The 23,957-nt window shown below is 41.7% G+C and overlaps 3 protein-coding genes across 5 annotated transcripts in view; all 3 read right to left on the reverse strand.

Annotated features, from left to right (window-relative positions):
- spata20 (spermatogenesis associated 20) overlaps window positions 1-15,261 on the reverse strand; it is a 34,953-nt gene extending 19,692 nt beyond the window's left edge. Inside the window, exons 1-13 of the mRNA XM_041029483.1 lie at window positions 14,998-15,261; window positions 13,598-13,726; window positions 13,456-13,520; window positions 13,057-13,211; window positions 12,818-12,961; window positions 12,336-12,537; window positions 12,113-12,243; window positions 11,609-11,713; window positions 10,905-10,979; window positions 9,461-9,673; window positions 9,104-9,296; window positions 7,884-8,052; window positions 1,728-1,936 (exon numbers count right to left, since the gene is read on the reverse strand). Coding sequence (XP_040885417.1) covers window positions 1,728-1,936; window positions 7,884-8,052; window positions 9,104-9,296; window positions 9,461-9,673; window positions 10,905-10,979; window positions 11,609-11,713; window positions 12,113-12,243; window positions 12,336-12,537; window positions 12,818-12,961; window positions 13,057-13,211; window positions 13,456-13,520; window positions 13,598-13,726; window positions 14,998-15,194 — 1,987 coding nt within the window. The 5' untranslated portion in view covers window positions 15,195-15,261. The remainder of the gene's footprint in view (window positions 1-1,727; window positions 1,937-7,883; window positions 8,053-9,103; window positions 9,297-9,460; window positions 9,674-10,904; window positions 10,980-11,608; window positions 11,714-12,112; window positions 12,244-12,335; window positions 12,538-12,817; window positions 12,962-13,056; window positions 13,212-13,455; window positions 13,521-13,597; window positions 13,727-14,997) is intronic.
- Window positions 15,262-15,293: 32 nt separating this feature from the next.
- LOC121175673 (PI-PLC X domain-containing protein 1-like) lies at window positions 15,294-18,389 on the reverse strand. 3 transcript variants are annotated; one of them, XM_041029485.1, is made up of 7 exons: window positions 18,234-18,389; window positions 17,999-18,118; window positions 17,281-17,405; window positions 17,054-17,185; window positions 16,285-16,452; window positions 16,010-16,193; window positions 15,294-15,915 (listed from the first exon to the last, which is right to left on the reverse strand). In XM_041029485.1, the coding sequence occupies exons 2-7, from the start codon at window positions 18,108-18,110 to the stop codon at window positions 15,686-15,688; spliced, it is 951 nt and encodes a 316-aa protein (XP_040885419.1). In that variant the 5' UTR covers window positions 18,111-18,118; window positions 18,234-18,389; the 3' UTR covers window positions 15,294-15,685. The 3 variants fall into 3 exon arrangements, with proteins under 3 accessions (XP_040885419.1, XP_040885418.1, XP_040885420.1); XM_041029484.1 differs by having other exon boundaries at window positions 17,999-18,123; XM_041029486.1 differs by lacking the exon at window positions 18,234-18,389 and adding an exon at window positions 17,754-17,884 and having other exon boundaries at window positions 15,296-15,915; window positions 17,999-18,123.
- Window positions 18,390-19,267: 878 nt separating this feature from the next.
- Window positions 19,268-22,102, reverse strand: LOC121201219 (pepsin A-like). The gene is made up of 9 exons (XM_041066956.1): window positions 22,047-22,102; window positions 21,758-21,908; window positions 21,547-21,664; window positions 20,797-20,915; window positions 20,323-20,519; window positions 20,032-20,148; window positions 19,784-19,925; window positions 19,498-19,596; window positions 19,268-19,405 (listed from the first exon to the last, which is right to left on the reverse strand). Exons 1-9 carry the CDS (start codon window positions 22,100-22,102, stop codon window positions 19,268-19,270), a joined length of 1,137 nt encoding a protein of 378 aa, XP_040922890.1.
- Between the last annotated feature and the right edge of the window lie 1,855 nt (window positions 22,103-23,957).

The following is a 23,957-nucleotide window of genomic DNA, read 5'->3' on the forward strand; positions in this document are numbered from 1 at the left end:
CCCCTCTTTTATCCTCTAGCTACTCATCTATCCATCCATCCATCCATCCTCTCCCCTCTCTCCCGTGGTTGAAGTGTAGCAATGGAGTGAAACTGGCAGCAGCGATATTACAGCAGAAGCTTCCATCTTGTTAAGCTCAGGATCAATCAATGGGGTGAAGGGTATAGGCAGGCGAGACAGAGATGGATGAACAGATGAATGAATGAATGATTACACCCATCCATTAACACTTCAGTTGTTCAAATAAATTACAGCCATTGATTGATGCTTCTTTTGTTCCTTCAAATCTCTGTGGCTAAATTATAGCAATGTGTTGATATTACCTCACTGTCTCCAGCGGACGCCTCAAACCCTGAATGTATTCATCTCACCGAGCTATCCATCCATCTCTGGACTTGTCTAAGCCACAGAAGTATGCTGCAGCAGTACTGTTAATCCTTCACCTGTCCATCAATCCTTCCCTGCATCTCTCAACCTATTAGAACCTCAGCCATCAGCAGCAGCAGCATCAGTGCCTTACAGTATTCACTTTGGAGGTCCACCATTTTGTTCCAAACTGAAATAGCTCGACAATTATGGGATGGATTGCTACAAAATGACGTACAGACATTCGTGGTCTCCAAAGGATGAAACTTAATGAGTCTGGTGATCCTTTTACTTTTTCTCTAGCACCACCAGCAGGTCAAAGTTCTTACTTTTTCAGTGAAATGTCTCAGCCTCTACAGCAGATACAACAGAATAGCATAGCATTTGTACAGACATTCACCGGTCCCAGAGAAAGAATGCTAATGACTCTGGTGAGCCTCTGACTTTTCATCTAGCGCCACCATGAGTTGACATCTGTTATTTTGAGGCAAATATCTTGACAACTGTTGAACGGATTGCCTTAAATTTTGGATCCTACCTTCATATTTCCCTCAGGATGAACTGCAGTAACTTTGGTGATGTGTCGACTTTTCTTCTAGCACCATCTAAATACCTGCAGGACTGATGAGGGTCCTATCGGCCTCAGTTGTCATTTCTATTTAGTGATTATTAGCAAATGTCAGCATGCTAACACATCAAAAGTAAAACTGTGAACATGGTAAACATTAGATGTGTTGAACAATGGCCTGTTAGTGTTATCACTGCATGTGTGTTAGCATGCACAAATTAGCATTCAGCTCAAGCACCTCTGAGCCTCAGTGCAGTCTCACAGAGCAGTTAGAATGGTTGTAGACTCTTTGTCTTGTTTAAATAATCATTACGCCTTCACAAATGATAGTCATGTGTGATTTGATCATCCCTAACTGGCAACACTGATAAAACATTAATTAAATTTGTTTTTTGAAGATCAAGTACAAAAAAAACTGTTCGTGTACTGAACACTGTGCGAGTGCTGCACTGTCCTCCCGCAGCTCAGTTCCACCATTCTGTCAATGTAATGTCAGTAACGACATAGGAAAATCAATTTTTAGAATCCGTGAATTTTTTCCTCCCACCCCCACACACCAGGCTGAGGCATGAGTCGTGCTTCTTTCTTTTTTTTTTTCTTTTTTTTTTTGTGATGTTATTGTCTGTCACACAAAGGGTTGGCTAACAAAATGTGGTATTGCTGAGGTAAGGGCAGGAAAGTAATAAAAATATGGCGTCTCAATTTCATTATCTAGGTAATTCATCTCATTAGCGTCATGGGAAAAGTTTGTTGTCGAGATCACTGATTAGAATGTCAGTGCATTATCCCTCACCCTCTTTGAGCTGCAGCAGCACGGTGCTGTCGCTGGGATCGCTGCAGAAGTAGCCTCCTCCCTGATCATCCCAGAACAGCGCGTCCTGCCGGAGCTGCAGCTCCTCAGCCCACTGCAACCACTCTGTCTGCAGCGTGGCCTCATACAGGTCCAACAAGCCACAGATGATGAAGGCGTAGTCATCCAGGAAGCCGGAGATAGGTGGAGATCTAAAGAAAAGAGAGGGGAAAAGGGAAATGAGGATCAGAGAAGTGGGAGACAAGCAAGAATGAGGACTTTTACATTAAGAATTAATTGATGGATGAATGAGAGAACTGTTGTGATGGGTTACTATTGGTGAACTAGCTTAGATTCTTGTTTTTTTTCTCCTCATCTTTTATATACCAAATGCTTGTTTATAAGCCCTGAAGAAGATCAAGCTATGTTTCCCATCAAAACAGTACAGAAACCCAGAAGAATTGACTTTAAAGAGAGACTACAAAAAGCCTGAAGGAAGTATTTGGGACAGTACATGGCTATGATGCACACACTGAGTGTAATCTCTCCCTAAAGCATTTTTCTCTGTGTGAAATTCCTCTTCTGCCCACTCTGTGCTTGTCACAGAAGGAATCAGACATTTATACGTGTACACACAACTGCGCACACAGTCTTTGAAGTTTCAAGTGATGCAGGACAGTAATTAGACAAATCTGACTGCAGTTACAGTGTAGCCACCTCTCCTCTTCATCTGTCTCACCCCTGCATCCCTTCCTGTAACTTTTGCACCCTCTTAAATTTTAATACATCGTATTTTCATTTCTACTCGCTCTATTTCTCTTTGAAGTCCTCTCTACACCTGAAGTTTGTTATCTCTGCCAATCTGTCTCAGTATTATAACCTGTTCTTCGTCACAGGTGTGTCATGGGATTTACTGTTCAGGTGAGAGCGACTGACACACAGAACCGAGACGTGCCCTTCCCAGTGTCAGTATAACGTCACCAAACTCTCCCATTAACTCTGACTCAGTTTCTAAACTCTACTACTATCCTTGTTTTTTTTTTTTCTTCACCACACCTACAGCCCAACAACAAGCCCACTCAGGGTCAAATCCCCCACCCCTGTTCCCACAACAGCACCCCATCTAGGTGAGTGCAGGGGAATGGATGGTGACAGGAGGCCAGATAGTGCTGTGTCAGGCGAGGCCGGTGGCTGGTGGTCAAGAGGCTGAAAAAAAGGAGGAAGCTTTGGAGGAGATGAAGTGCATGAGGAGGTCACGGGGAGATGAGGAGCCATATCTAGGCCTATCTTGCCCAGACAGACAAGGTACGCAGAGAGTTGCACAGAACCAGACACTGCTAGTTGCATTACCAGTGGAGCCGGATGGAAAGTCAGGGCCCACTTTTTCTGAGGGGGGTAGATTAACCAGACGTACATTTACCAAACAGTAAGTTATCATCCTTGAAGTCTTTCCTCTTGTAAAACCGAAACAAACCTTGTGAAATCACTTCTGATAAAACTAAATTTTGACCTTTGTGACATTTTTCCAAGCAAGTTTCCAAGTGTGTCTTCTTGCCCTCATTCTGGTTTGCCAACCTGTAATGGACTGATTACTGCCCCCCCCAGGGGGTTGGAGAGCAGAAAGCACCCACGGCAAACACTGCTGGTAAGAACTGCAGTTGAAGTGTGTGTCTTTTCCCCCCAGTGGCCACAAGGTGCAAAAATGAGCCCATCCCACACTCAACAACAAATAAGGACAAGCCGATTTATACACATGAGTTTTCTAAATCATTTTTCAGTTTTACAAGAAAATAAATTAAAGAACATGGAGGTGAGTGGTCACTTCCTTGAGAGAGAGAGAGCAGCCATTTCCCTAAGCTTTTCTGTGGGAACCGTCTGGAGCTGTCTCCCGTACAGTGGATGAGGCAGTGCTGAACTGGGATAGTGGAACACCAACATCCTCACAACTCATCCTGCAGGGAACATAAATGTTTGCACCATTTTATTTTTATTTTTTGCAGTCCACCCTATAGTTGTTGAAATATTGCAGACAGAACCAAAATGTCAACCTCATGGTGGCAGTAGAGGAAAAGTCACAGGATCAATTAACAATGTTGATAATGATAGTAGCTAGGAGTGAATAAAGACAGTCACCTTAAGTAATTCCTGACCTCTGACAGCACAACTATGATGTAAACATGTAAACCTGTTCTTCTCTTCCCAGCAATTAAATTGCTGGTGACTGTCTTTACAGAGCTGTTGTTCTCAGTACTTCTTGCAAAACAACACAGACCTCACCACTCATCACAACTTTTTCTTTTTTTTTTCTTTTTAATTTTCTCCAAAGGAAACCCCCCACCTTTTAAAAGACGACATGTCATCTGGCTGAGGTGACTCCAGCCATGGCAATGACAACCTGAGACAAGACCTCAAGAGGGCTTCACAAAAGCCTTTCAGAAATACTCAACAGCCTTTTCATTCACACCTTTAATAGTGCGTGTTAAATGAGTCATTTCCCTGAGAGCAGAGATAAAATGCCTTGTCAGTCTACTGTATCATAGCACTTGGAGACAGTTTTATAATAATAGCTTCATAATGGTTCATCATAGACCAGCTACTTCACTCCCCCCCCCCACCCCGAATAAGCCTTGGAGGGATAAACCTATTGGCACGATACTGCTGACGTAAACACATTGAGTCCCATCATTTCTACAACGGCAGTGACCTTTATGTTAGAGAGTAATTTAATATGCTTGCTCGTGCTACAGAATGTACTGTTTAAGCATTACGCAGTGCCATAACATATGAGAGAATGGTAAGACACCCGGATAGATTTCCCCATTGACTCATTAATCAGAAAACACAGAGGCTGTTTGTTTTCCTGTGACAATCTGGAGACCCTTGGAATTCATCTCAAATTCCCGTATCTCTCATCTAACTGCTCTTTGTGCACTGAGCCATGTGGAAACACCCAATACTTTATTTTCTGCTTTCTGTCTCTGAATCTCTACAGACCACAGAATACACTGCAAAGGCAGTGTTATGACTGACTTATTATTTGTGGGTTAAAGTGTAAGTGTGAGGCAGGGAGATGCAACAAGAGAGCATCCTCACTAGACCATCAGAATGCAAGGGGCTCCAGTTTAATGATCAGATTCACTGGCCATCATGGGGCTAGAGGTCTTGGACACTGCCTTACAATTGTTGTTAAAGAATAAGTCTGGCAATTTTCCAAATTATTTTAATAGTCAACAAATCCCATGAAAAAGCAAAACTGAGAAAGACTATTGACCTTTACCAAAAACTACAATTCTCAGCTGTTTCAGAAAATTTTAAAATTATTGAGAGACGGACTGAAGCAGTGTGTATTTTGGCCTTTTTAAGGGATCTGTTGACAGTTAGAAAAACAAATGGCAGATTTATTTCTTTAATTGTGTCCATTGTGTTGATTTCCAATGCTAATTGATACACAATAAGGCCCAAAGTATTTGTGTATGCAGTATTTTTGGTCTGGAACTGTTTATCATGATTTGGGCTCAGCCCCTTGGATCCAGTGAAGGGAAATCTTGAAGCTACATCCTATAATGACATTTCAGACAATAGTGTGCTTCCAGCTTGGTGGCAACAGTTTGGGGAAGGGCTTTTCCTGTTTCGGCCCTATGAACAAAGCCAGCTGCATAAAGAAATGGTTTTCCCAATTTGGCGTGGATAATTTAGAAAGCCAACATCGGTACTGGACCTCACTTATGCTCTTACAGCTGAATGGGAGCAAAATCTAGTGGAAAGCTTTCACACAACGGTAGAAGCTGTTAATAATAATGACAGTTCAAACTGCCACATACTTTGTTCATTTGTCCATATATTTCCGGCCATGTAGTGTAAATAGATGGCATGAATTCAACCCACAGCATTCAAGAAAGCTTTGACAGTCGAGTAATGTTTCCAACGGAAACAAGGGTTTAAAATGAAATAAATAAAAGAAGTGGGTAATCAACATGACCCGCAGTTGCCACCGTGACTGAACAAAACAGTCACAACCTGCAGATACTCACACGTCATTACCAAAGAATGTGCAGAAAAAAGAACTCAGTGACGAGTAATGTCTGCTAAATGAAGCTCAGAACAACCTGCAGGTGACCAAACATCACCAGTGTCCCTGCTTCAGTGCCCCCATGACCAGGTCTCCCTCTGCTTCCTGAGGACAGCAGTAAGGCTCTCAATCACACAGTGCCAGGTGAGAGCCACAGAAAATCTATGGCATCAGCTCCTCAACACTTCCACAGCCTATTAACCCAGTTAGTCTCAGCACCTACCATTCCTCCTGGTAAATGAGTCCACGGCCCATATGTGCCTGGCATGACAGAGTGATTTACCCGCGTATGGAAACTAAACCGGGTTTGAGAAAAGGTCCTGGGTAAGCATTCTTAATGCTGACACCACTCTGAATTGGACAATTATGAATGGGACAGAAGCTGTGGAACAAGGCCAGGGTGTTTAGACACAAGTGTGTATCTGTTCATGAATGTGTTTAAAAATTGTGTGCATTTCATCATGCGTGTTGTGGGACCGCCTCAATATTTTCCTGCTGATTCGGTGGCATTTCACACTCGCTCATTCACATTAACTGGGGCACAGGGCTGGCCAACAGAACGAGGACACACAGACAATCAACAGGAGACTGTGTAGTTAATGTGTGTATGTTGTGATGCTACAAGTACCTTCTCAGGCTAATAGCCAATCCGTAAATATACATACACTTATATAAATTTGGTTAATTTTGGAGTAACCTGGCTTCTTAAATATCATGTAAATGAGAAATTATGTTTCCTTTTGTTTGGGTTAAACAAATTCAATAATATTTGGTTAGGACAGCTACATTTCTGCTGATGAAACCACATTTCTTGCCCATGTTTACTTCAACCAAGACAACTAGGATAAGTGAATCTAAATTATTTAGCTTCCACAGTATATCTGTAGGCTGTTAGTAGAAGGCTAAAATTCAAACAAATGCACCAAGCTAAGAAGAAGTGCATATTCCCTCTCACTGTGCTGTCAGTCCAAAACCTCTGACCAGGAGAAAACTCTTCAACATCATATGTCATTCAACAGGCAACTATAATCCACTTAAAATATGGCCAATCTAATTAGTGACTTGTGCATGCAAACGCAGTTTTACCGTAACCAGGTTACCGAGGTGCATGTCGACATGTTCTCTGATTTCCTGCTGTAACCTCATTTATCCCAATAGCCTTGTTTCCTGTTCGCATATAAACAGTTAGTCATCCTCACACAGTGCAACAGCTGCTTATTGCTCCTGTGATTAAGGTCAAACTCTTCCTTACAGAATCTGATAAAGTATTTATTCAAATTTGGATTTAAGTAGATATCAATGGATTCCTCTCCCAGGCCTAGAAAGAGACAAAATGTTTTGGGTTTTTTTCAGGCATCAAGGAGAAAGAGACAAGTGATGGGGTTGTTTGAGCTTAAAAGATAAGTGTTCCACAGTGGCCAAAACACTATTCGACATAAAATGTTAAAGGCACCTGGCTGAGCCTACTAGTGCTACTGCAGGGTTCTGATGAGTGCGTCCCTGCTTTGTTTGTATTCCACACATGCAGGTGAGCAATGCACTACCCCTCAAAAGAGACTTTCACCCTGAATGAGGACCGTGGATTTTGCTCCCCATTACTTAAAATGAAACTGCACAAGGAAGCATTTTTGAGGTAGCAAGTGTAGATGAGGGGAACAATCACAAGCTGATCAACACAACCTATGTTATGTACTGAGTTTCTAACACATGTAAAACCCTGGACTCGCTTTACCCAACAAAGCTTTTTGTTCTCCTCTGAGCAACGTCACACTTGTTGCAAAGTTTTTGCACACCAGAAAGTCTTATAGACGTTTTATATGTTTAGTCAGGCAGCTGTATCATAGGACCAAATGCCGTAAGTGAATAGAGTGCATGTGATGCACAGTGCACAGGATTTGATTTTTCTTTGCCCTGTGAGCAATGTCAAAACCCTGGTTCTAAATCTGTTTGTGGGTAAAAGCAGAAACATTTTACTGCCACACTTTCACAGGAGTCATCAGAAATGATGATTCTAATCTCGAGTTTCCCTGTCACTGCTTTTATCTGCTCCATATACAGTACAGATACATAAAAACTAATCAGTCTCTTACATCTGTTGCACTTCCATCTGGTCTCCACGGTAACAGGACCGGAGGACAGCCTGTCGGTCAGCATCCCACAGGTGCTCCTTTAGGAAGTTGCCGGCATGCGCAGCCCTCTCCAGCAGGGCCTTGTCCCCCAGCACGGCTCCAACACGAGCATAGGCCGAAAGCATCAGACCTGAAGGGGAAGAAGGAGCAGAGATAGTGTTGGTGGTTGTGGAGGGGTGATTAGGTATAAAATGACTTTTACTCAGCTTAAAACAACATATCCTCTCTTCACTGAGGCACCAATTCCCCACTCTTTGAACTTTCCTTGTTCTCGCTCATTCCTTCTCTCTTCCCTCTCTACATCCATTCCTTCCTCCCTCTTTCCCTCCACTCCTCTTTCATGTAGCGTATCAAAGCCTGGTGAGTGCACAGCCTGGTCTTCAAAGTGATGCAGCTGAGGACAGGTGATTAATGGAGGGGTTTCTTCATTAGCGAGGAGAAGGAGAGTCTTGTGTCTAATTGGAAAGTTCTCGGGATCGCAGAGCCTCATTACCTCACTAACCCACCCTGTCTTGAGACATCGGCCCTGGGAGCGAAATTTGTGGGTGTGTGTGTGTGTGTGTTTATGCACGTGTAGTGTGCTTTCTGTTCTTGTATTTAACCACATCTGAGACAATGTGCTGGATAAACAATGCAGAGGAGTGTCCAAATTGGCATCACCCTAATGCAAAGTGACAACTAGTGTCTCTATAATAATCTATCACAGAATCACACATTTTCACACTGCTGATGATTAATGTGTGTGTAAATCTTTGGAAGTTACCTGTCGGATTTACACTTACAGGGTACAGCTTGCCTGGGTTAAGACAGCATTTATATATTTGTTTTTCTAATGCCCCATGTCAGCAACAGTTTGTTTTGGGTAGAGGGGCCCAACATGGTCACCTGATGTGGACCAATTTTAATACACAATCAGTTTAATGTGGTACGGTTGTGTTGGGTCAACTGTCTTTCATGTCACTTTCTCATTACAGAGATGTGGGGAATAATATTATAAAACCACTGCCAATTTTGTTTAGCAAATTGAATAAGTGAATAACCAGCAGAAACTACAACTTTTTCCACATTAAACTACGAGAACACACATCTCCCTGTACCTGCCACTAAGTCAACTGGAACATGAAGATGCATTTACTAATCTTAATTTGTCAGGGATGAGATGATGTCCATGTGATATTTACCATTCCAGGAAGCCAGCATCTTGGTGTCGAGATGTGGGCGTGGCCGACTCTTCCTCACTTCCGCCATTTTGGCTCTGGCAGAGGCCAGGAGCTCGTGGACCTTCTCCACGCTGATGCCAAAGCGAGCAGCCGTTAACTCCACTGAATAACGCACAATCAGCACGTTCTGGCCTTGCAGCTCCCCATGGGGGTCCTGGAAACGTGCAGTACAGGAGATAAGCAGGGGCTCAGAGAAATGAACTCATACTCAGTGCAGTATTTCTTAATGCAACTTCAATCTTTCCATCCATATTTTCATCGTTCAATCCCAGCAAAGGTTGCAGTAGCTGCGTGTCATGTTATAAAAATGAAAAGTACCTGTTCTGGAGCAACATTGCCCTGTTCCTTGACTCCATAGTGGTGCATAAAGATGTCTGCTTGGGTGGCAGCTCCAGTGGCGCCTTCCACCACATCTGGCAACAGCTCCCGAACTTCTGAGGCTGTCCAGACACAGAAAGCCCCCTCTCGCTTTTCTGATCCCCCCGATGCTGGGACAGAGTCTGCGTCCTCTGCACTGTAGAAGCCCCCAGACTGTTTCAGATCACAGACAGGTTTGGAGGAGGTGGATGGAGAGTGAGAGTAGTTATTTAATGGTAAGCTGATTTGAGATTAAACAAATAACTTCCTTGTTAATTGCAAATAAATTAGATGAACACAGAAAAAAAGCCCTTTGACCTGAGGCTTCTATTTCTAAACCAACATCCAACCAAAGTCCTGACAGGTTACTACAGTACACTACACTGTGTAGGATATAAGATGACTCCATAAAATTAACCACATTAACCCCCTCTAAAATTTTAAAGGGTGAAATAAATGAGGCTTCAAGAAGATAAAATTAGATTTTTTTAAAAAATGCATGAATATACGAAGCCTTTTAAATCTGAAATCCAAGAAAGAAAATCAACTGCAGGTCATAAGATTTCATTACTGGACTAAGTTTTCACCAAACAGCTCACAAGAAACTATCAAAGTATAGGTTATAGGGGTCCGCCTGCAATTTAGTCTCTCACTTACACAAAATTGGGTTACTTAAAATGCTCTGACTAGTATACTGTACATACCATAGCGTTTATGTGAGCCCTGAGAGAGAGCTAACATAACTGTCATTTCAGGTACTGAAATATTCTGGAAGACTTCCTGGCTGAGAGAAGATCCCAGCCATCGTAGCACAAAGAAAACACGGAGTCTATAGTAAATTACCTTTGCGGCATTAATTCATCAGCGTATAATTACATAATAAATCTCGGGGAATTTAATGATTACAAGGAGTGCAGTTTTAATTGTGTGCCCCGTTTGCTGCTGTCGACTCATTAATCAACAGGAAAAAAAAGGGGGCTGACCCTTAGAGGAGAGCAAGGGTTTAAGAGGCTATTTGTCAGCGGGGTCTCCACCCCTTCCCCTCGAGGATGTCTGAACTCAGTGCATGCACACACGTGCAAACACACACAACACGCACACTTACTGTTTCCTGGTGGGATTTAAAGCTAATGTTCGAGCTTTGTCAGAAGATAAAACAGACAGTGTGACAGCTTGTATTGCTCTACTTTAATGATTTTCCATTGCCAACAGGCATCTCCAAACATTACAGTAACACTAACCCACACCCTAACACCAAACTAAACCTTAGCCAAACTTCCATTCTATAGCTTCTTGCCGCTTGCTTTGGATTATTTGTGAGGATGAGGTCCCTGTAAGATTAGTAAGACAAGAAAAATGCACATGTACACACAAAGAGCTCGTAACAAGGCTGCAGATGATTCACCTTGTCGCTCAGGTCTCTGGAGACGTAGAGCAGTATGTCCTTAGCCACATCTGCAAAAAGCTGCTCACCCGATACCTGGAAGAGCAGAAATACAAGGCACACACCTGCTAAGAGTCATGATTCAACCTTAACATAACCTTAAAGATACCGCCATGTGATTTATATGCAGGATATTACCTGCAGGAGTCAATGAGAATGCTGAGGTAGCCTCCATACCCTCATTAAACACAAGAATGTACAGCATGTGTTTATCTGTTTTTGAGTTTGCCTTCACGCTTGAGTCCTAATTAACTTTTTGTATCTCAGTCACTGTCCACTGTGAGAAACAAGCCAGCCCAGCCCACACTCCTGAAAAACTAAAAACCGTGGCATTCAGATGACACTGTTTACTGCTGCATCTTAATTCAGCACTGTCCAGTGCAATGGGAACCTGATATAATCAGCCTGAATCAATCTACTTCTTTTAAAGTTTCAGTGTATTTTCCAATAAAAAATAGGTAGAAATGGAAATCAAGCATCATTACAACTGCATGTGTGTAACAGCAACTCTGCTGTCTTCACAAGAGTTTGTATTATGTAATATGGCGATAAATTACTTGGATAAGAGAGAGCCAGAATGATGGAGGGATAATTACTCTGTCAGATAGGCATAGAACACAAACACAGCCACAGACACACACAGAGAATCAAACACACAAACCTACCTGGGAGGCAGTTATGTAGGCTACAGCCAACTGAGCTTGGTCATACAACATCTTTTCAAAGTGGGGGACGTGCCAGGAGAAATCTGTAGAGTAACGATGAAAACCCTGAGAGGAAGAGACATAAAGAGAACAACACAGGGATACAGTATATACCTTGTATATGCAATAATTATTCTCAATATTATCAATGATTTATCAACTGAACACCACAAAACGGTGAAAATGTCCATTGTTACTTCCCAAAGTGTTGTGCTGAAATTATGCAGCTTTATTTGGCCCATAATTCACACCCAAAGCACATTCAGTTTACAATCACACATGATGAAGAAAAGCAGCAAGCTCTCACACTGGAGAAGCTCTAATCAGGGATCATTTGGCTTTTCGGAACTGGAAAATTACTGAAACCATTAATAAATTATCATAATAGTTATGGTTAATTTTCTGCTGACTGAGTTATCAGTTAATCAGCTACTAGTCTCAGCTCTAGAAGAAACATGTACAAACCTGTGCCACATGGTCGTGGATGCCTCCCAGTGCCATCATGCGGAGTGTGTGCAAGGCCATCTGAAGAGCTTCGATCCCTTCTGAGGTGGAGCGATTCACAGACCAGTAAGACATGAGGAACATCAGATTTACTATGGAGTGAGGAAGAGAGACAGAGACAAAGAGTGAGGTCCAGTGGTGCTGAAATGGTTGAGATGAACATTCGGGGTTTTCTTGTGTCTACCTGGTGTGGGGAACTTGGGAGCATCTCTGAAACCTCCGTACTCCTCCTCGTAAGAATGGGCCAGCTGCTGGAAGCAGCGATTAGCAACATCTGGGGCCAGAGGAGGACTCTCTCCTGGGTTTGCAGCGACAGCTGTGCCTTTCTTTAGAGCTTCCAGGATCCTCTCTCCACTGGACTCCAAAGCAGGACGGTTATTCTGCCACTGAGGAACATGTCATACTTGTCATACGTAGGAATTACTAGGAGCACGATGCTGAGAACAAACTAGATAACTAAAAAAATAACAGTAACTGAAAACACAGAGTGCATTAGAAACGTGAACACACTTGAAGATGACAGATTTGGATTTGTTCTCTACATCCTCCTCTGCAGGTTTACTGGGGGTTACTGTATATGCTGTAATATTTCACACTGGTTTCCTTGCAACCTCAAGACTAGTCTCACAGAGACATCCACACACACACACCAAAAAAGCTCCTTACCTGTTCCATGATTCTGGTGAGGACTGTCTTGAGTCCAGGTCGTCTTCCATGGTCTCTGGGAGGGAAGTAAGTTCCTCCAATGAAAGGTCTGAGGTCAGGGGTCAACCAAACGCTCATGGGCCACCCTCCACCTCCGCTTGTTGCCTATGAACATTAGCAACCAAAAGCCAGGAGACAGTATTAGCAGAAAAAAAAACCTGCATGAGAAAAGGTAAATGGAGGCACACATGTACACACACCTGTACAAAGGTCATGTAGACCTTGTCAACATCAGGTCTCTCTTCTCGATCTACTTTGATGCAGACAAAGTTGTCGCTAAGGATTCTGCCAATTTCCTCATCCTCGAAAGATTCCCTCTCCATAACATGGCACCAGTGGCACGTTGAGTAGCCCACTGGTGGTCAGGGAGAGACAGAGATTCACAGGAAATGGACGGTTCACTTCCAATACAAGCACAACCGAATAAATCACCATGCAATCATATGAAAAGTGGGCCTCATTTAATTTCAGAGGTGTGTATAGGCATGATTTTCATTGAACAAATTCTCTTTTCTCACACTGAAACATGATGGAAATTCAGAGTGAAGCGGCCCAAAATGAAATGCATGTTAGTACCAGGTGTAAGAGCGGCCTCTCACCTGATAAAAAGATGGGTTTGTCTTCATTCTTGGCTTTGTCAAAAGCATCTTGTCCCCATGGATACCTAATACAAAAATCACATTAGTCTATGTAACACCAGCTGTCAGAACGTGTGCATATCTGTAGTCTGAAGTCACTCACCAGTCAACAGGGTTGTGTGCATGTTGCAGCAGGTAGGGCGACCTCTCATTTGCTAACCTGTTGGTGTGCCTGTGAGGAGGGGAAGATGGGCCTTCACCCCCTGATGCCATACTCATGAAGACAGACGGCCTGGACACACAAACATACTTATAATTTGAATCTCTGTCTGTTGGTAACAATATATTTCTTTAGTTGGTCCACAGAGAACCTGGTGTTTTCACATGTTGTTTAAGATGGCTATATTATTGAGCTTTAATAGTTATATCCACCTGTCACTGACTGAAATACTGCTGCAAATATGAATGCTGAAAAACAATGTGTTGCATTTAAGTCATTGCACTAATGCATCACTTAACAGACCTGTAAAATGATTGATGTCATTGTAGTAAAGCACAAGTGCAATTAATAATGCAATAAATGCACAGCTGTGCTATTAGGCACGTTTGCTCACTGATATGTCTTACTGTACTTAAATTGCTCATTAAGCTGCAAAAGTGCAGCTGTATGTTTTCCTGCTATGACAAGTCAAAATGTCTGCTATCAAAAAGATGTCTGCTATCAAAAAGATGCATTTTAACTAATTAAAAATTATCTGTTTTTGACCTTCTGGAGCCTAGCAAAAGGCTAACTTTACTACACTACATTAAATCTGCCTGAAGTTGCTTTAACCAGCATGCACACAATTACAATGGAGTGTCATCACATCATCATCATCAGCTACTACTGCAGAAGTTCAGTAGTTCCCTACTACAGCTGCAGTAAGTGAAACATTGTAGCTATTAGCCAATGGTCTGCCGTGCCGAACTCCATTTGAAGATTACTCAGTTATAAATGGCATTCCTTCTAAGCTAACGTTTATGCCCCAGAAAACATGACTGAACACGTTTCTGAAATATTAGCCCATTCCTTTAAATTCGGCGGAATTGGTATATCTAATGGACACACGTGTACTTGACTGTTTTCATATGAAACCTACAAGGAGTTAGCAACACTATGTTAGCAGATTGTATGAGTGCCAAGCAACCTAGTTGAACAATCTCGTGAATTTTTTAAAATAAGAAATGCTTGGTAGCTTATGTAGATATGCCGAATTAAATAAAAAGACATGTAAAGCTCTGTTAAATGTCTTGGTTCACATAGGCATGTCTAGTGACAACATGTAACGATAGGGATAATTCGAAACCGTATAATTCGTATAGGAGTTCCGTTTAACTCCTGTCCTCCTTGTCTTCGTTCAAAAGCACGTTCACAATCTTCACAGCAACTACCATGCGGCAAGCGACATTACACTTGACGTGTCATGAATTTAGCTGCTAAATCTGACGTCTTTGCTGCAACCTGTCCAAGTTAACGCGCAGCTAGCTTTAGTTACAGGGACCAGCTCGCCGCGGTGAGTTTACCTGAGGTAGCAGGCCGGCTGGGGGTGGAGAAGCGGTGACTTCTCGCGTGGTGGGTGGGGAATTTGTTTGAAGCACCTTATGTTGCCCCCTGAGTTCCGCTGTGAACTGTCAGCTCCCAAAATAGCTGTAGTTAAAAGGCGTGCGGGCTCAACGCGGCTATTTTTGGACGCCGACCTACGCCATACGAGCCTTAGCATCCTAATACTAGCGTGTTGCTGTATGTTACTTTAGCAAGCTAACGTTAGCTACTTTGGTGACACACACACACTCAGGTCAGCCAAATCTCTGCGTGAGGCGAATACTTTACTGCAATACCACAAATTGACACATGGTGGCCTACAGCCCAGGAAGTTCAGAGGTATCTCAACTGTTCCACAAAGGGTCATGTGGCTGCAGAATTTTGTTCCAGCCAATCAAGAGCACACAGTTTGACCAATCAACTGTCTGAAAACTGGGACCAGGTGATTAAATGAGTCAAGTATGGTGTGCTGCTGCTTCTGTAGGAACAAGCCCTATGGCCCTTTGTGGAATAGTTTGGACACCCCTGCTTAAACAATCACTGTGTTTGTTCTTCTAATAATACATAAATGGTGTGTGAGAGATGTGTTCTGTAATAGGAAAAGAAGGAGGAAGACAGTTTTCCAAAAATGATAAAAAAGAACAGAGACTCCTTTCCAGTTTGTTTCGCTCATTTTGAAATATTGAGCTGGACAATCGTTGAGACAAAGTTGTCACGAGTCACCACATCTGAGGCCACAATGTTCATAGGGCTTTTGCCAGCTTGCCGTTTCACCCACTGCAGCAGCTTTGGGAGACTCCTCTGTATGACGTTGGTAAAGTTGTCACAGAGGCGAAGGATGTACTTGAGTATCCTGGCATCCTCTGGCAGTGTCAGATTCAACCCACACACAAAGAAACCTGCGGGGGGCACAATTAAAGTTCAGCAGTCATCACTCTGTCATTGTTAACAACATAGTCAACCCACTGAGCTGCAGGAAGAGAGAAAGCTCACACTGATAAGGACGTTCTTTTTCCAAAACCTGACAGAGTTTTGATTCAACTTTTGCAGGGTCCATACTGTTGCCATAGTAATACGCTATTTTACTCCATATCTCAGGGTGCTGATTTGCCGGATAATCGTATGAAACTATGACGTTTCTGCCCAGGTCCCAGCAGCTCCTCAGGGTAGGGGTGTCCTGTTGTGATACATTGAAAGATGTTATTTCGGAAGTGGTAGACGCTCAAGTTCTTTTTATTTGAAAGTCACAGCAGCATTCTGTACTTTACCCTCCTAAGGAAGAGTCTGGCTCCAAACAAGGCCTTGATGAAGTTGATAAGATGGATGTGGAGCTGCTCTGCAATCTTTTTGTCAAATCCTTTGAAGTTGGATAAAGCCAGGATGAGGATCTCTTTAGGGTGCCTCTCTGCCCAGTCATTTATCACCCTGAGAACAGTCTGATCACAATAGCAGAATGGGAGTTATTAATACAGTACAGATATCTTCTTTTTTGTAGCTCCTTTTCTTTGATGAACAATCACAAGTCCATTTTTTACATAACACAGTAAGCTATAGGAATTATAAACAACTTGACAATCATGAACCAACCAAGGAAGAATTTATAAAATCACATCATTTATAAAATCACATCCTCTCACAGGTTTGGACTTATAATGGATAAAATAAAGAAATAAGATGTATCCACAGGGCTGTTTCAAATTAGAGTGAGTCAGTATGAACTAAACAAAGATTCTTTTTACTGACTGGTTGAATTTTTCTGTGTGTGGGGACTTTATAAAAAGTCATGAGTTCAAGTCTCCTCAACAAACACCACAAATGATTTTTCAGGTGTTATTGGCTTGATTTTTCATAGTAGACTGTATAGAAGCAGCTGGGAAATGAGAGGAGTGAGAGGGATGACATGCAATTTAAATAAATAAATGAAACAACCAAAATGCTTGATACAATAGTGACCAGTAAAGGTTGATTTACACCTAAATATTTATTGATGTAAGAGGCAGTGCTTTCGTGATTGTGTTTAACGTTTTGTTTCTTTACCTCGACGTCAGTCCGTGTGTACAGCCCATGGTAAAAGTAAAGCCTAGTGGGGTCGGTGTCGTTTGGCTTGCGAGCAATCCTTAGGTCAAAGTAGCGAACTCCTGCATCCAGTTGCTTTGTGATGGTCTCCTCCTGCAACAAAGCCACTAGAACAGTCAGTCACTCCCCCCTCTATTTCTTATATGCTCTAATGCATTCAGCGCTGACAGGTAATAAGCTCCTCTTACCTGAGTGGCAGCCCACTTGAGCATTATTTTACGTGCACAATAAATCTTGCTCAATCTTTTCAGTTTATCGGGCTCTATTATAGAGGAGTTGATGTCCAAATCATAACTCATTGAGTCATGGCTTCCTAGGAATTATCAAACACACACACAGACACAAATCACTGCAGTGAAAACCATATACTGTATGTCCAGATTTGGTGATTGTGAACTTTTAGCCATAGCAGTAAATATCTGTGTGGATGGCAATGCCGATCTGTCAATGAGTCCACCACTTGAAATATTTCAACAAGAATTGAATTGCCATGAAAATTTGGTACAGGAGCTCATGGTGCTCAGAGGATGAATCCTAATGGCTTTGCTGATCATCTGATTTCTCCTCCAACGCTGCCATCAGGCCAAAATTTAAAATTTTCCAATTTAAATTCATGCTAACATACTAAACTAAGAGAATAAACATGACAAACATAACCTACTTAACAGCAAACTATCTCTGTCATTGTGAGCATGTTAAAACTGGGGGAATTCTTCTTCTTCTTCTTCTTAAACCACTATAAACATGAAAAATCCCACTGGCAAATCTGAGGAGAAATCCATTTTCTCGAAGCTGAAAACACAGATGTTTTTATGGCTCATTAAAAGATATTATGGAGACACATGTTTTTCACATGACAGTAACAATGTGTTAAGGTAATGATGACTGGGCAAAGTCACGTCATACCTGGTATGGCCAGATCAAAGAGAGGAATGTTGTGAAGTTCAGCTGGTAGTTGCGACATCCAATCACTGTATCTTGTGACTTGTCCTCTGCTTTTGCCTTTTTCTGCAGACATCTCAAATCCTACACAAAACATCTCAAAGTCAATTTGCGGCGTTTTACAAACACAGTCACTGTAGCTAACAATAAATTGGTTGTCAAAAAAAAATTGTCAAAAGTTAAGAAGGAAACCACTTACTCTGTTACAGTTATCCAAAGCCTTTTTTGAGTTCTTTAGTACCTTGCGATTTGACATCACAGACATGCTCAAAGAAATGATTTGGTCATAGACTTTGCTCATTAGAAAGCTCCAGTATCCATATTCTGGATATCCAGCAAGTAAGCAAGACAGAAGTGTGTCTGCTGTAGTCATACAGGTTTTTATGCCATCCGGAAGCACATTGTATGAGGAAATATAAACATAGAATGTTTGATGGAAATGATAAGAAGCTCTGGAAAAAAACTTCCTCATACCATTATCATTCATCTAAGTCCAGTAAATATGGTGAGTAAAGAAACTCTACGTGCTTGTGGCTGTCAGTCAGACCAAACTGCAGACCAAAACCAAGAATACTATATAAAGGTCAGCTCTGCTGTCAGTTGTTCTACACACCTTACATTATCTTGTGAAAACCTTGCACTGGGTTTTCCTGCTACAGTCTCACTCAGTCTGGTAAGACCTGTGGTGTTCTGTGGTGTTAATGTTGGCTAATTCTGTACAGGTTTTTGACACTTGTGGCCACAGTAGCTGCTGATCACCTGAGGTATTTTGATCAGTATGTAACATATTTTACTGTGTGTAGGCTGCAGGTGAATTAGACTGGAGCATTCTACAATCCGGTGAACATACAGTGTGTTCAAACATCCATGACAGATTTTTATTTTTTTGCAAGTATGTTTTGTTTGTAGTGTCTTTGCATTAAAATATGTGTTTGTTGGGCTGCCACCTTAAATGAGATGTTCTAGTAGCTCATCACAGACAGACTTAGAATCATATCTGTGTGTGTTGCACAATTTAACAACAAAACACCAGCTGAATTGATTTAACTCTTTTTATTGGATTTGAAAAAATTTACTCATCTACAGGACAAGGAAAAGATGTGATTCTCAATCATCAATATTACATTTGTACTGGAAACCATGTATGTTGGAAGTCCTACTATTGCACTAGTGTATATTTATGATTGTTGCATGGCTCTTATCTCTGACCGTTACAAGTTGACTTCAGGTTGATTATCTAGCCCTGGCCAGACCCACCATGTTCTGGGCTCTGTCAAAGATAGAATAGTACTGTCTAATGAAGACATCACCCAGGATCCACAGGTTGTCACCTCCATTGCCGAAGCCAGTACGGCAGCCATAGTACTGAGACTGTGGAGGGATTAAGAACAAGAATATCAGATGGAGGGTAAAATACAGTGAGATGATAAAATGTGAAAGGCCACAGGGAAATAAACACTTACCTGACGGACGTAGGCAGAGGCTGGGAGGGTGAACTCCTGTCCATGGATGTGGAAGGTCACATCGGGCATCTGGCCAATGTTGTTACAGTTGACAATATACTGAGAGCAGAGTAAGAGAGAGAAGAAAGGATGAAAGAACATTAGAACTTGATTCTATTGTTCAACTTTCAGCACAGTAGAGCAGTCAAGCTTTTACTCTCTTACACTGTTTTCGTGACAATATTCAATGTGACTCTGAAGAAATCTGCCTTAGTCAACCAGCAAGCTTTTTGTTTTTGGGACTTACGTCTCCGTTCTGGCTGCTAGCTCCCACCCAGCTGTTGATGTTGCTGATGCTGCTCTGAGGTCCAACGATCAGAGAAGTGCCAGTGTCCACAATAGCCTGGCAACCGCCATTGCAAGCTACAATCTGACCATTGACAGTAACACTGAAAGTAGGAGCAGAGTAAAAACAAATATCAAACACTTTTGCCCATGTTATAACTTTGTGAGTGTCTGGACACTTGAGACATTTCAGAGGAACTGTGGCTTTACCTGTCCACTGTGATCTGCCAGTACAGCTCATTGGAGAGGGGAATCCAGGCGATGGAGCCATAGTAGTGGTTGGGGTCAACACCACCGAAGGTCACCACACTACCTTGCTCGGAGTTACTACAGAGGAAAGTGAGAACTTACTAATAAACTCACTAACAACCAGTCACCATCTCAGTATTAGTAATAGTCTGTGTAATAAAAGTTAGAGTGCTGTATAGCGCTTTGTCATCCAGAAATATCTCCCTTTCCCTAGCATAGGGTAAGCATTTACAAGACTATGGCCATCCTTACGAGCTCAGGTACACGGAGAAGAGGTCCTGGTTGACCAGACCCTCCTTCATCATGTTGTCGAAGACAGGTGTAGCACCAGAGGCAGACAGGCGTGGGTAGGCCAGGCCCAGGATGCCATCAGCACGCATGTACTGCATGAAGGGAGCTTCAGTCTCACTCAAGCCAAAGATTTGGTTGGTCACAGGGAGCCCACCCACCTGAGAGCCAAACACGAAGGCAGTACAGGGATTTAAAATCATCTCAAACTACAGAAGAATCTTTAATGTGGTAAAATGAACAATTTCATTTGATTTTTCTATTTGGTTGACATCATGTTGCAGCACTCAAGGAAATGAACTTGCGGGGCAATACATTTTTAATCATCAGGGAATCACCTTGAACATGATGGGATGAAGTAATTAGAAGAGTGAAAGAATCAAAACATAAATCTTTATTGTCCTGCTCAGAGTGACACCGTATGTTTTTATTTCTCACCGTCACAGTGTCGTATGCGAGGAAGCCAGTCATGCTGCCAGTACCATACTGGATATGGAGAGGATTACCGTTGTACCTGTAGGTGCTGCTTGCGCTAGGGTTAAACTTGTCATGGTTGTCTGGGAAGGAACAGATGTGCAAAAAAATATATTAACATATGCTGATACAGAGTAGATTTAATGGTTAATACACTATAATGTAATTGTACACAGTACTAAAGGCATTTCAAAGTGTATACTGATCTTTATTTTACAGCAATTAAACTTCTCCTATGAGTATGTGTGTACCATTGTTACCACTGATTTTTACTAATTACTACTACTGGTGTTTTGTAAAAATACTTATTCTAAACAGGGGGAATTAAAGTAGAGTACTGCAAATGTATAATGTAAGTTAATCTGACTTTAAAAAAGTTTTTTAACATTTAAAAGTAAACTTTTATTAACCCAAACATACTCAGTATTAGACACCTCTGAATTCTGGTTCTTTAATGAGCAGGTAGTTCCCTTAGGGACCTTGGTGATCAGCTCACACACCTTCTGACTTTTATAAATCCTTAACATTGCCAAACTCTAACCCTAAACCAAAACCTTAAACCAAACAGTAATCTTACAATCATTTCTGTCTGAATATTGATAATACCTTCAAATGAGAGAAATAATAACATTCTTAAAAAACCTCAGGCCAGCTACCTAACAGCTATTAAATGTTGTCAAGATGTACAGTATATTCATGAATAGTTTTACATACTGCAGGCAGCACTGTTGCAGTAGACAGAGGGCACCCACAGGTTGGAAGAGCCGGAGTCAAAGATGACCTTGAAGGACTGAGGAGGAGTTCCAATGGAGATGACTCCATAGTAAGACAGCTGGAGATGAGGAGGAGATACAAAGATTATTCATGAACAAAATTAGCCCTTTGTCTAAATTAGTCTGTTAAAGCTTTAGCCTTTGACACTCACATCAGCATCATTGGTCATGGGCTCGTTGGCCACGGCAAAGCGTGGGTCAAACTTGGCCATGGGGTTGTATGGGTACTTGTGCCTGTACTCCTCCCATAGACCCTTCTCCTCCAGGAACTCCCTGGCGCTCTTGCCCTTCTCCAGAGGGACCCTAGGATTGACCACAGGGAGCAAATTAAAGAGGCCTGACACTTGTTCATTTAAGTGTCATACATGTGAGCCGTTATTTCAGAGTAGCTATCGGAGTTTAGGTTGTAAGATCAAAAATAGAATGGTCCGGTTGACTTACTGGATGAAGCACTCAGACAGTGCCACCATGGCACACACAACAAAAGCCCACTTCATTGTCTCTGCGGTGCTGTCAACTGTAGAAGAAGAAGGTATTTCAGATGTGCAGAGCAGCAAATTAGTCACATGTAACTATGGCTGATTACATTACAGAACCACTCAAATACTGTAATGGTAATATAGCAGGTCTGTAGTATACTCACCTGTAGACTTCAAAACCCGAGTGCCCACAGACAGGCATGCATCCTCTTTTATACAGGTGGACTGACATTTTACCACTGCGCCATGATAAGGCAATGCACACACACAATTTCCACAGCAAATGATAAGTAAAGATAAGTCGTGGACAAAGTAATCATTGACCTCAAGACAATGTCAATTATGTGATTAAAGAAAGGAAAATAAATGTTTGGAAAACTTTGCATATCTGCAGCATAGTATAACATTTGTGTCCAGGTTGAAGGTATAAGCCAAGGGTCTCTTTGCAAGGTCAGAAGGTGATGTGAAATGAAGTTCGAGATGAATTAACGGCTGTAGGACATGTGGATGTTATTTCATTATGTTATTATGTTGTGTTATTTCATTTTAGATGTTTACTTTTGCATTATTCATGCCCAGTTCCCTGTTTATCTGCTATTAAATGTCTGTTGTTTGGTTTGAATATCTGTGCTTTTTCTGTGCTTTGGCCATAGTTTTACATGTATGTTATTTATATATTTGTGTCATGACATAATAAAACCATCACCATACAAATCTGAATTCATTGTCCATTAATGTCATTTAAAAACTGACAACCACCACAGTCAGTCACCTTAGCACGTGGGTCTTGGCAGTAACAGTGCTTGCTATTGCGTTATCATGTGTTTATTCCTCTATCAAGGTCTTTTCCGTTAAGTGAGTAATAATGTGAATTATCACTGATAAAATATTCATAGGGCTGTGTTATCATTTAAACCAAACACATTAATAAAAACAAGTGCACACAGTACCATTATAGTGGAAAGCTGTTTTCCTGTTATGTTTGAAGAAATGAAACACAAACCCACTTTCCAACCAAATGGTCACTTGTCTTTATTTGTCTGCAGATTATAATATCCACAGTGTCTCTTACAAGGTATATCAACATTTATAGGTACGCAATATTGTAAGGAACAGTAATATGTGCAAAAAATTAGACAATAGTGAAAACTCGTCTCTTTCCTAAGCAACTTTTTGTTCATCAAAGACTTGAACATTCATTCTTTCTTCTGAAGGAGTTCAGTACTCTGTAACATAGGAGTAGTGTCCTAGAATCTCCTTTTCCATTTGAAATACTTATTGGCAAATTTAAAACTGAAAAGCTTACCACTGCTTTTTGGAAGACCAGAGAACTTTATAAAAATGTCATAAATGATGCTTGTAGAATTATTTCAGTCCATTAGTGGTGTTGGTGGTAAGCCCTGAACTATTTTCGTTTTATGGACAAATATCTTTAGTAGCCAAAGTCAATGCAGCGGAGGCTGAGATATCCTGACTAGCATGAGCCAAGCTCCAAAACATAGGATCCAACAGTTACCATAATGGAACTCAACCTGATAAAAGCTCACGACTTTCAAACTCCTCACCCCAAGTTCACACCGGACTTGCTAGTAAACAACATCAGCTCATCAAAACAGTATTATCTAATGCAGTTCTAAAGAAGCAATACATACTGCCTGGCTGTGCAGTGCAGTGTAGCTGCAGACCACTACAGAGATCCAGTCACAGCCTCTACCAGTGAGAATACATATAATCTATCAAGTTCATTTCCAGTGCAAACACACGGTTAGTCTTGCTCACTTTCTGGTCCCTCAGAGATCCAAGCCTTCCTTTTCACAGGGACTCCATCACTAATACGCCTTCTTACCCCCTCTTCGCTCCAGGGTCTGGCGTT

Source organism: Toxotes jaculatrix, chromosome 21 (genome assembly GCF_017976425.1).
Source record: "Toxotes jaculatrix isolate fToxJac2 chromosome 21, fToxJac2.pri, whole genome shotgun sequence".
Taxonomy (NCBI): domain Eukaryota; kingdom Metazoa; phylum Chordata; class Actinopteri; family Toxotidae; genus Toxotes; species Toxotes jaculatrix.